A 15,247-nucleotide genomic window follows, 5' to 3' on the forward strand; every position below is an offset into this window, starting at 1 on the left:
GCCAAACTTCCGGGGTAATCACCCCCAGACCCTACAGTTCGGTGGATGTTTTCAAATGTATAGGCTACTTGTGAGCACTTTCATTCTACTCGGTGTAAGCGGAAAGTTTATGTAGCTTAATCGCGGCAACACCGAATATTATCGATCATTCATGACTGAATCGGTTTTCTCGCTGCCGAATTTTTGGTACACCCTTCGGAATTCCATGTTAGCCTATACCTCATTAGGGGTTGGTACGTCGTGGCTGGGTGTGGTTGACGCCGAAATGCCTATTTCTATAAATCATGCGCATATCTCGGAGAAGGGGTCCTAATAAGCTAATAAACTAATAAGTGACACTAAATCGCGCAAAGCGCGAAAAGAAATTGAAAAATATTGGAAAAAGTTTCAGAAAAATACGCTATGATTTAGGTTCATTTGCGAAATAATTTTGTGCACTTTTCAAGCTCGACCCTTCTCCAATCGGTCGGTTTTGGGTTCCCCAGTTACGGTCCGACACAAAATGAATGAATCAAAAACGAATGATCGCGCGAACTGCGCTGTTTAACGATTAGTCGGCTCGTACCTGTTCTATACTTGCTGCTCGTCAAATAACACGCCTTGAACTTTAAGTCAAATCGAACATGTTTCACGCCCTAATGTTACCTCACGAACGTCTGAATTATTTTAAAATTTGGTGTTTTATTTATTCTATCAATGGACAAACCTTCAACATTACATCTTGAAATTGAAGTATAATATTGTAATATACCTCGCAGACCGGCAGGAATGTCGTCGCGGACCGAGAACCACTGCTATATAAGACTGAACTCGTCGATGGTAAATGCCTGAAGTCATAGCATACCTTCGGTGCACCATAATGTTTAAGCAAACCCATTTGTAATATCAATATCTCTTATTGGCATAATGTGAAATAAATTTATAGTTCCACTTACAATGCAATGATTAACAGACTTATAATGGCTTACCAGCTCATTGACGTCGGAACGGGAGTGCCCAAGTTTGCAACAAAATCTCACAATTGTATGTTTATACTATCTATACTATAGTTGAAGAGCTTCTTGGAGGTAGGAAACATGCAATTGAGTAGTATAAAGTACATTCATATCGAAATGAGTGAACGAATATTTCAAATATCAATAACATTATATCATTTCAATATGAATGTTCAATTCAATTGTACATAATATAGTTCAGATTGAATCTTCTCTGATATAGAATTTTTAGCATGTAGTTGAAAAAACCTAGTAAGCTAATATTTAACCGGAGTTATATGTCATGTGTCATTACAAAGAGAATCCGGAGAATCGGACCAAAGTATATTGTATGTAGGTAGGTATACGGCAGGGTTGTAATGACTCAAGTCATGACTCGACTTGACTCGAATCATTTTCGCAAAATTCGGAAATGACTCGACTTGACTCGAGTCAATCTGTGTATTGACTCGACTTGAACTTGAGTCATTGCGCATGACTCGAACCAAGTCATATGACTCGAGACTCAGACGGTTAAGACCGACATTTCATTGTAATTTCGAAGAATAGTAAAGTAACCACACTATTAGGATTTCGTCTATTGGTACTGGTACTTGAAATTACGACCAGAAGCTGCTAAAAGTGAGGAAAATGAGTATATTAGGACTGCGAACCATTCGATATCACCAAACAGCGTATTAATAAGTGGGTTAAACAAGACTTTAACTGGAAACTGAGCAGTCAACACAATGACTTACCATGACTCGGACTCGACTCGCTAACTTCGACTCTGACTTGACTCGTAGATGAATTAAAAATTACTCGACTTGACTCAAGTCAAAACTATAAAAGTGAAATTGACTGTGACCCGGAGCCTTGTGACTTGGTTACAAAGCTGGGATACGGTACTGCTGTAGTTCATAATATTGTAATATATTAACTTAACAGGAATATTAGCGATTTATGATCATTATTTTCAACTCTCCGTGAACATTAGGGTTGTTAAAATAGCTTTTTTCCGGATTCAAGCAATTCACTGATTAAATTGTCAGGTTACCCCAAAAACTTGCACACCAAATTTGGTTCAAATCTAACTAGTATAAACCGCCGCAGACCCAATTTAAATTTATAATTCATTGAGAAAATTGAAAAAAAAATCAGATTTTTCTGTCAACCCCATCAAATTGTCGAGTGGCCTTCAAAAACGATGCAAAACAAATTTGACTCAATTCTAACAGGTAGAAGCGGAATTATTTGAGTTTTTTGTTGATAATTCTGCGCTTTCTGTGGCATCACTGTTTTCTCGTCAAATACCTTGCACACTCATTTTCTAATTGTAGAAGCAGATTGCCATATTTCATAAACAGGCCGGCTCCTTTCGCGGGCACAAAAAACTCCCGCGCAACAAGTTTTGGGGTCACCATTTTAAGCATCAAAATCGGTCTACTTATTAGTTGAGGTTTCCTAAGGCATAACGTTTCACAGAACGACTTCACAGAATTCTATACAATTTTGTCAGATACTAGAAATTGTGCATTTAGAATAACTCGAAATGACAAAGACATAGGCTCTTAATGTTGACCTATTCAAGACGAAACATGAACGAAAATTCACGTCAGCACCATCGAACCAGCCTGTTGGAAAAAGATCTTAACTAACAAAGCTCAGTATAACATACTTCCTTCTAGACAAATCAGTCACAAGATACTAAACCAACACATCCCACTTCATATCATTGCTCATCCTACTTTAGTTTTTCTTTTGTTACTTTTTACTCAGAATGTATGCCTCATCTTTAAATATTAGTATATTTTATTGATGCGTGGGCCGAGTTGGTGTTTGATTGAAAGAGCATTCCAGCTCTTGCGAACCGACCTCAATCCTATTCATAGTATTGCAGAATAATTTGTACACATAATGTCTTCGGGAACACTATAGCAAACACGGGGATTCAATTATTAGAAACAATTAGAGATATATCTTCATTCACATATTTCTGCATAGATGATCCTGGCGCCATTCCGCACCCCAATCATAAATCCTACGCAAGAAGATACAGCGAAAGCACTCCAACCGATGAAATAACTGTATGCCAGTTCGTTCGAATTCCGATATTGTCGATGAAAAGTAACCATAGCGATCAGAATGAAGATAGCTGTAAATATAAAAAGAAGTAGCCTACGTGGTTAACTTATACGAAGAAATATGGATATTTTGCATGATAATATGAAAATGGTATCCTATATTGCGACAGAATTTTCAATAATGTTGCTTGCTAGTAACCATGTCGAGCAGAAGCAAACTAGCTGTAACAAATTAAACAAGTTGATAAGTAGCCTATAGGCTATGAACAATTGTATAATTGAAGAGGTTCGGCTTATTAGCAGTTTTTATCAGTTCAATACACTACAAAAATTGCGATACAATGGGAAGGTGTAGAATCGACTTGGAGTAGTCTTTGGAATCGGTCACCCACCTTGGCCTAGGGTCCTAGGCGATGTAAAATGGGGCATTCACACTGAATGAAAAGTAAAAGAAGATAATGTAGAAAAGCAAGCGACAAAAATAAGGTGTGGCGTGTCACGGAAGACGAGATCGATTGGTCAGGTCGTGGTCTAGTAATCTTGAGGACGGACGAGTATCCATTTAGTAGAAATTGCTTGAATTTCGACTTGAATGTGGATATGCTCGTCGACCGTCAGGTATAGTCGGCGAGACACTGCTCCACCCTACGTACAATGTTATTATTATTGAACATGTTCATTTGTTCATATAGGCAATACAAATATCCGACGGAAGTGTTGAATTTTCACTTTAGCCATCATTATGAACAAGACGATGACGATTACATTGACAAGAGATTCCGAAAATGCAGAAAGTATGTAGGCTATACACACAGTAAAGAGTTTACCGGAATAATGCATCAAAATGGCTATTTAAAGATGCCAATGCCAAACCGTCGCATAGGCTATAAGTTACATGAAGAATATAATAGTTACTCAAAGAATATAATTCAAATATTGGTGGCCGTGCTGCTGTATAGCTTCTGACTCAACATGTCCATTGTCCACGGCCACCAAGGAAAGCCGAATAATGATGTAGCCTAATAACGTCCGAGTCTACCGTTAATTCCGAAATTATATCGCCGTTTGAGCTACTGTTTTAGGCGTTTGAACTGCGATAAATAGGGTAATTTTCGTACTTTTGGCAATTCCGTTTGCGAATAAAGGTGTTGCTAGAATAGAGTCCCTATGACCCATATTATAATCCATAGACCTATTGCAGGGAGGTTTGTCGAGTATGGCACAAGGGCGGGCAGCCTTTTTGCCATTCATGGCCGCATTTCGACTACTCATGTAGTCTGCGGCCGCATTCCAGGTCATAGTCGTAATGAACGAGATGGTCGTCAAATCCCTATGTTGAAGTGTCTATGTACATTGTATATTCCCGGTGAACTTCGAACTAATATATTTAACGATATAACCTTACTATACGACCGAAATTGCAAGCAGTCAGTGGCAATGTTAAGGGATGGCCCATAGTCGCGCGAAGCGCTCAAGTTTTGTTCAGATTCACGAATGAATTTCGTTGTCAAACATTTATCCTTTCTCAGTCCATGTGATCACATTCACCGGTAGAGTCGGAGTGGGTGTTTTCGAAAATTTATGGCAAGTTATAAATGACGATGCACCTCCGGATGGGCCAACGGTTATTAGTCATTTTATTTCAAGCTGTTATTGCTTGACCTATTGACCATCAGGATTTTTGATACAGCTATAGGAGCACACGATTCCGAGTTTGTAATCCTATATGTGGCGCACCATTTGCCTTTGCTGTTCGCATCTGTTCTGTAGGGATCTGATTGCAAAGGCCGCTACTATATTAAAACCGAAAATAAAAGGCACATTAGATGGCGCGCAGCGCGAAGAAAATTTCAAGATTAATTAAAATCTTTTAAGAAATCGGGAGTCAATTCGAGAATTCAAATTGCATGTCGACGGCCTCCAACACATGCTAATTGAATTACTTGTCCACGGCCGCAAAAATTTCCTTCTACCGCCGCAGGTTGGCCCCACCTGTCGTATGGACTTGATGATATAGCATTACCGTGAAAGACGAAAGTGTGGCTTGGGAATTAACATATTAGAATTATTTGACTGGTCCGGCCCACAAGTGATCAAAAAGTCTGAATCTGGCCCGCGACCCAAGTTGAATTTGACACCCGTGACTTACATCAGTGGTTCTCAACCCTTTTTCCTGTATCGCCCCCTTTCGATGATTGCCTGAGTCTGGCGCCCCCCATATTTTGAGGACGGTAGTAGAAACAAGGGGTAATAGTTCGAAGTCTGGTCGGTCATTTCGGGTTGGAACTTCACTATTGGAAATAGCTTGCATCCCGCCCGAGGACTGATAGACTGATTAACGCTAAGATAATTGTATCATTTGTATGTGCTATATTCGGGATCAAATCAAGTTTGTTATAACAACCATCGGGTACGTGCTTATACCACTGGCGGATTAACTTCAACATTAATGTGTTTCAAACAAAGCAACCCGTATTGTATAACATTCATGTAAGGCTGCGACTTGCAGGTCAATTTGAATCATATTTAAGATATGGGTTTGTCAGGGATATATAGGAGTTCTATATATCCCTGGGGTTTGTACATGTCATGCTAGGTTGAAAGGTGTGTGTCAACAAGTTGACGTGAACATGCACAGCAGTGTTGTGTCATTTCGAAGCATGAAAGAGGTGTAACCAGGTCTGAACCGTTAGTACCACCAGGTTAATTTTTTACAGTGTAAACCACTGCATACATGGAAACATGTTGCAAACACAGCCGGCATAAATTTCGCGCGTAGCGCGACGGAAAATTCCGAGATTTGACTGATTATGTCGAATGTTAATTTGCAATAAGAACTCAGAGATATAGGCTCTAGACCAGTTCTTCCCAACCTTTTTCGACTCACCGCCCCCTTTTGAAGCTCCACTCCGATCATCGCCCCCCCCCCCAAATATTTGGAACCGAAAATGGTCATACTAACTGGGATCACCGGCGAGTTATAAGGACATAAAAGGATATATGATACTCGCATCATAGATCTGGTGCAAAAGACCATTAGCAGTCGAGCACCAATATTACACTTATACAACAACAACAACAACCGGCGAGTTGACTAATCTAAAAAAGATCAACTTTTCGGCTCGACCTCGAAATTACACTTTTACCGCTAAATTTTCGTGAGTTGACTAATAAAACGTCATTTTTCCGACTTGACTGCCATCAGGACCGTAACAGCACTTCGTAAGCCCCCCCCCCAAAAAAAAACGTTGGTATTGGGCCTCCATAGGGTGATAAACCAAACTCCAGTGATAAACCAAACCCCATCATCCAGTGGGCTTTAAGTCGCTACATATCAGCTATACCCTATTTCATGTACTGTTTGGTAAGTCACCGTATTTCGCCTAAACGCGTGAAGCGCGACAAATTTCTATAATTCATGTTTGTATCTGTCAATATGGTCGGAAATTGCATATATATTGCTATCAATTTTTTATCCTCTCTCAGCTCACGTAATAAGATCTACCGGCACAGCTGAGTGTGGTGCGTCGGAGAAGGTAGGACCCCTAAATAATAACTGAACATCTTCGGGCGGACCCGTTGCTACATTGACTTCGTTACATGATGCTATTTCGTGACCTTCTATATCTGCTATGTCAAAAGATATGGAAATCACAAAAACGCACCAAACTGAAAGACACATGCAGGACCGTAACTGCCGCACCCCAAAACCCCCAATTGGGAGGGGGCCCAAAATTATTTGGTGAATTCGCATAAATTATAGAGTATTTTTTGAAAATTTATGCAACTATTAAAAAAATTTTCGCGCTCGGCGCGATTGCAAGGTGTCAAATATCATGATTTCTGGGTACTCTTCTCCCAAGAAAAGAACACGCAAGATTTTTAGAAATGGACATATCGGCGTTGGCCAATACCGCGACACGACGCACCAAGACATATAACGATTTAGGACATATTACATGCGACTCCAAGAAGTGTGCCAGGACGATCGGCAACGTAAAAACCTGGCCGAAAAGGACTGCCCTTACGCTGACCGAAAACTTCGTTACATATACAAAATACATATAGCTTATTTATTGTCCATAGCCTAGGCGCCTAAATGACTGGCGCTGAATGTTCCTGTCCTGGCAATCTGAACCTCGACGAATTCCATCCTGTGGAGAAAAATCATACGCCAGTGAAGAGAAACCAATTTGAAATCGTGTGCGTCTTTTAGTTTTGTACGTTTGCCCGATTCTATATTTTTTGATATAGCAGACAGGAGGTCACGAAATAACATTATGTAACGAAGTCATACCAACGGGTCCGCCCGCCGAAGATGTTTAACTATTATTTACGGGCCCTACAGTTTCCAAGACACCTCACTCAGCTCTACCGGTAAATCTGATAAAGTGAGCAGAGAGGACAAGAAATTGATAGCAATATATAAGCAATTCCCGATCTTATTGACTGATTTTATCATTAATTATCGAAAATTTTAGCACTTCGCGCTGGCTCACTAAACGGTACGGCTGATTTCGTGGCAAAAGCGATCAACAAGATGGGAGGGGGGGAGTCGGTTAGCGGGGTCGGTTTATCGCCCTATGGTAGCGCAAGACCCAAGTTTTTTTTGGGACCTGACGAAGTGCTGTTTCGCTTCTGCCAACGGGTATATGCCCGAAGATGTTTAATTATTATTGAGGGATCCTACCTTTTCAAATACATCTCACTCAGCTCTACCGGTAAAACTGAATACGTCAGCAGATAGGGGATAAAACTTGAGAGCAATATATATGCAATCCCCGATGATACTGACCGATTCAATCATGAATTCTAGAAATTTTTCGCGATTCGCGCGTCTAAGCAAAAATGGGAGGCCCACTAAACGGACCCCCCAAATTGATGACAAGTAGCCCCAAAGAGCGGGTAGACAAGGGGTTCTGGGGGAAAAAGCCCCCCAGAAGTCCGGTTTATCACCCTATGGGGGGCCCAAGACCAACGTTTTAGGTGGGGGGGGGGGCTGACGAAGTGCCGTTACGGCCCTGCACACATGGTTTCAAAGTGGTATTTCTTTACTGGCAAATGATTTTTCCCTGCGGAGATGGCATTAGTCCTTTAGGGTTCAGATCGCTAGGACAGGAACGTTCGACGCCAGTCATTGAGGGGCCTATGGACTATTTAACATATATGTATTTGTATATATATCGGAGTTTTCGGTCAGAACAAGGGCATTGCTTTTCGGCCAAGATCTTCTCGCTGCTGTTCGTCGTGGCACACTTCTTGGAGTCGCATGTTACATGCCCTATAACTTCATATGTCTTGGAGCGTCGTGGCGCAGTAATGGCCGACGCCGAAGTCTCTATTTCAATAAATCATGCGTATTTTCGTTTGGGGACGGGTACCCCAAAATCAAGATATATGATAATATGAAATCGCGCCGAGCGCGAAAAATTTTTGAAAAAGTTGGATGAATTTCTAATAAATTATTCTATAATTTATAATTGAATAGTATATTCATATTGAAATGAACCCGAATATTTTCGGCTGACACTCGTCAGGGGTAATCGTCAGCAACTAGTAGAGAATTCGAAAGAACAGCGTATATCAACAATCGTAACACAAAATATGACGTCACCAGCAGGAAATGTCGAATACGAGAGCGTTCAATGTACTATTTTTAGATGATACACGAACTCTTTTTGTTGACACAGCCTTGGCTGGTGTATTTTGATAAAAGTTGACTCCAAGGCACACAAATGAAAGTGTGAGCGACCCTTTCTGAGTATGCGAAGTCTGTCGTCTCGATAATTTTTCGCACAAGCGGGATTATCCAACAAGTGTTTGCCAATTGCAGAATTTATGGCCTTTGATTGTTCCGCATCAACCTTAAGCGGGTGAGTTAAGGGTGAGCTTTTCACCGAGCGTGTGAAAAGGGTGTAGAAATAAGCATTTCGGCGTGAGCCATTACCGTCCCACGACGTACCAATACAAAATGAAGTTTAAGCTAACATTAGACCCAGAAACGTGTGTTAAAAATTCGGCAGCGAGAAAACCGATTCAGTCATGAATGATCGAAAATTTTCGCTATTGGCGCGATTAGGCTACGTAAACTCTTTGCTTTCGCTGAGTAGAATGAATGTGCTCACAAGTAGGGCTGGGCAAAATCGAGTACCTGAGTGATTCGATTCTGAATCACGTAATATGCTTCGAGTCGAGTCGAGCAATCGAGTATCACTCATTATGACGTCACAACAGGATTTACTATGTCGAAGTCCAAATATGAACCTTATGTGCCACCACAAAGAACGTAATGCCTGTTTTCCATCACATTAAAGATACTTAGGTATTTTTTCGACCATACCGATTTCATTGCACTTCTTAACAATTTTGTTGGATAATAATGACTTCGGGAATGTGTTATTTCCAGTAACGTTCGTAGCTTTAAACTGTGCCTGGTATGCTCAAACACGGCCAATCAAGGTTTCACGGCTTCCTCAGTGGAAAATAGTATCAAAAATATAATTCTCATCAGTAAATTAACCTTTAGTTGCGAGGACCGTATAATTTCAGTACTCGAAAAAATCGTCTTCAACTACTCGACTCGAATCATTAAAATTACTACTCGATTCAGATTCGAGTACTCGAATCATTTTGCCCAGCCCTACTCACAAGTACAAGTTAAAACAGGGGCGGGCAACAGACGGGCCGCCGACAGTTTTCGGTCTTACGTCATGATGAGGCCCGCGACGCCGTCTACAGGCATTTAGGCGCAAACATTTTCAAGCATGAACATTAGTACGACATAGCGACCTTCCAATACAACTGATGTTCACTGCATTGACGTATCCAGGGGCGAGTGGGATCATGTCATTCCCAAATTTTTAGAGAATATTCGTATTATTTATAAATATAGTGGAATATTTTCGGGCAGATGGATTCAAACTAAAAACAACTTCGCGTGCCCCACGCGGTTTAGTGTCTCTATGTGCGTCAGGGCATGGTATGGTATGGAACGAGAATTTTACATACTCTATACTTGCCTTACTCTCTCCATACCAGACTTGCAATTTTCCATACCATACCAACATTGTTCCATATACCATACTTGATACATATTCCATACTTTCAAATACTTCAATATCATAAGTATAGTACCTTTTCTAGCACCTATATTATTGATATTTCGGATGTCATCATTGCTTAAACTAGCCATGATGCGAATCTAACTCCTGGTAATAGTTTCACAGAGTCTGTTTTGGTGGGGTTTAGTTCACATTGGTGAGGTTCTGTGTACCTTTACTCTGCAGCTTCCGCAAGCAAATTGAGATAGCCAGCAGATTGTTATCTAGGACCGTCCATTGGTCCATAAAAGGGACTGGCAACATATGGCCCGCAACAAGATTTTGTCCGGCCCGCGGACAGTTTCCCGTCTTACATGATAATGTGGCCCGCGGCCCCAGTCTGCCGAGATTCCCCACTACTTGCCTTAACGCCAAATTTTAATAACCGCATGTTATTATATAGGTCTGCGCACTGCGCAGCGTGCGAGAGTGGAGCCTACGGGTAAGTTATTCGAAGCGAGAAGACTTGCATTATCGGCATTTACGATGTACTCAACCCTAATGAATTGATATCTTGGTAAATTTTGGGTAAAGGGGCTTATCAAACGCATTGAAATCTTAATTAAGGATTGCACTGTGAGTTAGTTGATCAGAGAGAAGCAGACATGGCGGCGCCTGTATGACAATGCTGTTCTCAAATCCACATTGTATTTTCATCATCGGCGAGAAATGGCTTTGAAGTGACATTGCTGTCGATAAAATACATTCAATAAATACGATTTATTCCTTGTATATTATTATGGGCGAATAATTTACCCATTCAACAATCCGGCCCGCCAAGTAGGCCTACTTAATTTTCCTATATCCGGCCCACCGACTAGAGAAGTTGCACGCCCCTGCTCCATAAGAGTATCATCGCATTTCCGATACATTGGCGTGAGGCACATGCAAGTTTGAAGTAAATACTCGCAAAATAATTTATAATAGGCCTATAGGCGCACCCATAAAATATCCCAGCTGCGGAAGATCAATACTGCAGCGATCTGCGTGATTATTAGTACAGTATTTGGTTGGGGTTAGTGGCGAGAATTTCAAACTAAATCTACCCAACTCCCTGATCTATAATCCTAATGCGAGAGCGTTTGAAATATGACCAAACGATATCTCGGTATGTAAATAGTACAAATCTGCGATTAATGTTTCAGAAGAAATGTAATTATCGATCGCATTAAGCATTAAGTAGGCTACGTTGCGTCGTGATTGCTTGTAAGTTCTCGTCACTCAAGGAATGAGGTAGAAGATAATTAATTACGATCAAAATCCGTTAAATGTCACTGTCTAGCACCATCTAATTGCAAAAAACTGTTGCATACTGTACAGTGTACATTCTGGCTTCATTTCAAATTTTCAAAGTCTACCGGTCCGCCAGACAATTTTTGAAATTTTACGGGTCCGCGAGGTGCAAAAGGTTGAGAACCACTGGTCTACATCACGATTTTTCATCATGCGCTTCTTGATACAATTAAGAACCAATGCCCGCGCAGTCTTGCTTCAGTTAGGATATTGCTGCACGTTGGGCATAACACCATCTCAGCCTATTTGTTTCATTTGAATGTTTATGATTCACAATGAGCAGACAATGGACCGTCTACAACGGTGGGCCTATAACAGTGGTCGGGAGCCTTTTTTTTGTCCCAAGAGTCATTTTGGCCTTTTTTCCATTTCAATTCTCAAAGAGCCATACATGTAAATCAACTGCTACTTCTCAATTGAAAATTCGTGACGTCATGGTAGCACCAATTCCAACTGGGACCCGTCGTGTGCGCCACATTTTGTCTGTTAAAACCCGTACTAATCATACTGGTTACCTTATTTAAGCATGCGAAACTTGAGTTACTAGAACGTAGGTTTAAATGCGAGACCCCATGATCACATGCCTAGGTGGAACCGAACATGGCCACTACAGCAGTAATATGCCTACCAATCTAAAAGTTGTGATACATCAGTGACGTCGGGTCAGGGGAGGCAAGTGAACCAGTACCTCACCTGTCGTCAGGATGAGTGAACGGAAATTGTGAAGCCGTCAATTTACTATTGGTATCTTTCATCGATGTTCATGAATCATACGATTTTGAACATTTTTCTCTTGAAATCACACAATTTGCATATTAACCCTTTTGAAATCTTATGCTATTGTCAACTTTCCCACGAATTTGAATCGGTTCACTAAAATTACGATAAAGTCATCTATAGCTCAATCAAGGCGTGCATGGTATCGTAGTAACAAGAAGGTTGCCCTCTAGCGTATTACGCCTTCAAAACAGCTACCCGCATGAGGTATCATAACATCATGGGCTGCTGAACGCGAGAAAAGGTTGTTTTGATAAGCAGTTATGTTCTTATACCCTTGTGTAAACCCTGATAGCCCCGTACTGCGCTCTCGATCATGTTGCCACGTCGAAGGTAGTGATATTCTCTTTTCAACAATACATTGATGAATGATCTAGCGTTATTCATCTCATTATAACGTGGGAAATGCCTGTCAGAATCGCTATAGGCGCACGACGCCGGCTAATCAAGGCTGATTGAACAATGCTTGCGATAATGATTACACAATGCATCGGCGCTCCAAACAATGACCCACTATTGTGACTCTCTGTTTCTAAGCTATTTACGTGTCAACCGTCTCGTGTAAAATCGTTGATATTAGAAAATATATTCAACTTATACGTATAAACCTGGTATCATATGAATCAAAAGATTGCTAGCTTTCCCTACAAACCAAAATGAGGCCGCTAGGACGTACGTAAATGAAGATTGAAGATATTAACAGATGAAGTTGTCCAAAGCCACCAGTGGCCTCAGACTTTAAAAGGGTTAATTGTTCGTAAATAAAGCCCGAAACGAGAGGTAAGGCACAGACGCAGACACAGACGCAATTCAACGTAAATAGCTAATAATTTATTATAACCTATATTAATTTAGTCTAATTGTCGCAGTGATTCCGAAAATCTAAATACTGATTGAATTCTCAATTCTCAAAGTATTCGGCAGTTACACATAACATTGCGCCACATGCCTACATCTTATTGCCTTTACTACAGAGCTACTTACCAATCAAAAACATGTAAAGCTAATATTTGTTTGTAATTCGAGTTTTGTAATTGTGAACGTAACGTCCCCGGCAGTTCACTTCGCACCGTAAATCAGGAAGATGATCTGTATTTGAAAACTGCGCTTTTATATGGGCGTCGCCATGTCTGCTATTCACTTTGATCAATAAACGTATTGTGCAATCCAAGATTTCGAGTCGGGTACATCGCCTCCGCGAGTGATATTGGTCGCTAGCGCGACAGTAATTTAAATTTGATGATTTCGATGTATGTACCTCTCAAATACATGTGTATATTACCACGACAATAATTATTCTGGCCTTGATGAAAATTTTGTAGCAAGTTGCTGCAATATTGATCAATTCAGTATCAAAATAAACATTTGGCAAACAGCGATATTTTACACCAAACGGCCCATATATGGCTCGCGAGCCATAGGTTCCCGACCACTGGCCTATCAAGTCTGCTACAAGCTGTAAAATGTCAAACGATAAGTTCACCGACAGGGCAAAATCTACGATACAAAGGAAATGCAGGTTGCAAAAAAATTTTGACTTCGTGTAAAATTTTGACATTTTTTGAGCTAACGCTACAAGTTTGACCTAAGGCTACAAGTTTGACCTAACGCTACAATTTTGCCTAATTTTGACTTTTTTGACACGTCGAAAGAACAATCGCCCTACTAATAACTGGTCTGAATTAAGTTTGTCGCCATTCATCACACGACATATCAATCTTCCAGAAAATCGGTGAATCCGATCCAAATCCTAATCAATACAGAAAAAACTCTAATCCTAATCCAGTCCGAATCCGCCATAATTTCACAAATCCGTTTTTTTCTCCTAATCCATGCTCATCTCTGATAGCCATGTGTTACATGTTTTGAAGGAAATGACATGAGCAAATACACTGTCGAGGTTTCAGCGCTGCCATGAAGGAAAATTAATTTTAAGGGATTGAATAACTATATTAATGGCAAAAGGAGTAAAATTTGGTATTGAAAAATGTTATTGTCCTGACTCGAATCATTCGATATATAATCCGTTTGGATTCAAATACTCGATTAGTAGCCGTCTGTATAATACCTGATGATTGGGCTACGGGTAGTGATTTTGGTGGATGTCTTCGATTGGTTTGATCATGAGTGAATCACCACGTACACTTACTATTAGGCTCAGTTATTTCTGTCGTAACACCCGCGACACTTACGAGCCAAGATTGCCGATATAATTCCAAGTTTACGTATTCTGTCATTATGTATTCTATCGTCGCTATGCTCCTCTTGGTATTCTCCGGCGTTATCTTCTTCGTTCAAAAGGGAAAAGCCAGCAATAATCTGACTGACAATTGCAAGTGTGAAGAACACGATCGCCACATATTCCGCGCTGCCTTTATCATCTGTGAATATCAACATTGAACAAGGGTTGGCAAACTGGGCAACAGTGGCAGTACAACAATAAAATGTTTCTCATTTTCTATCATACCTTGTAAATCTATTCACTGAACATTATACAGAAACAATGCAGTAAATGTTTTACTTACAATGAAATCTTTCACCATTGTACCGTGCCGCGAATAGACCATATGATACCCCGCCTGCTATTCTCCAACCTTTTGTTGAGTACGCGAGGAGAGATAACAAAAATGGGATAATCATACCGTGCCTCCCTTTAACACATATGACTTGCTTCCAATTAAATTTAAAACCCATTCAATCAATGCAGGTCTATCACATATATTCAACAACTGCTCCTAATTCAGTGCTGCCGAAAGTAATGCTCGTTTAAACTAATGATTTCAAAGCATATACTGATTCCATAATTTGATCCGTAGCCTCCGTCAATTTTAAGACATGGCTCGTTGGTGATTGAGTTGCAAATCGATCCTTTTTTGATTAAGAACTGTACTGATGTCTGTATTTATATACACAGATGGTCAGTTGACACCTCTCTCGCTTGCAAAAAAAGACTCCAGCACCGACAGGTATACAATACAGGTGACGACTGTGTACTAAGGCCTTGGGACCCCTCGTCGTC

At 40.6% G+C, this 15,247-nt stretch overlaps 1 protein-coding gene across 1 annotated transcript; it reads right to left on the minus strand.

Annotated features, from left to right (window-relative positions):
• Positions 1 to 2,933: 2,933 nt before the first annotated feature.
• LOC145458330 (uncharacterized) lies at positions 2,934 to 14,947 on the minus strand. The gene is made up of 3 exons (XM_080336665.1): positions 14,754 to 14,947; positions 14,421 to 14,609; positions 2,934 to 3,129 (listed from the first exon to the last, which is right to left on the minus strand). The coding sequence occupies exons 1-3, from the start codon at positions 14,920 to 14,922 to the stop codon at positions 2,957 to 2,959; spliced, it is 531 nt and encodes a 176-aa protein (XP_080192791.1). The 5' UTR covers positions 14,923 to 14,947; the 3' UTR covers positions 2,934 to 2,956.
• Positions 14,948 to 15,247: the final 300 nt, after the last annotated feature.

Source organism: Botryllus schlosseri, chromosome 16, assembly GCF_051294905.1.
Source record: "Botryllus schlosseri isolate E-star chromosome 16, Bs_hap1, whole genome shotgun sequence".
NCBI classification, from domain to species: Eukaryota; Metazoa; Chordata; class Ascidiacea; order Stolidobranchia; family Styelidae; genus Botryllus; species Botryllus schlosseri.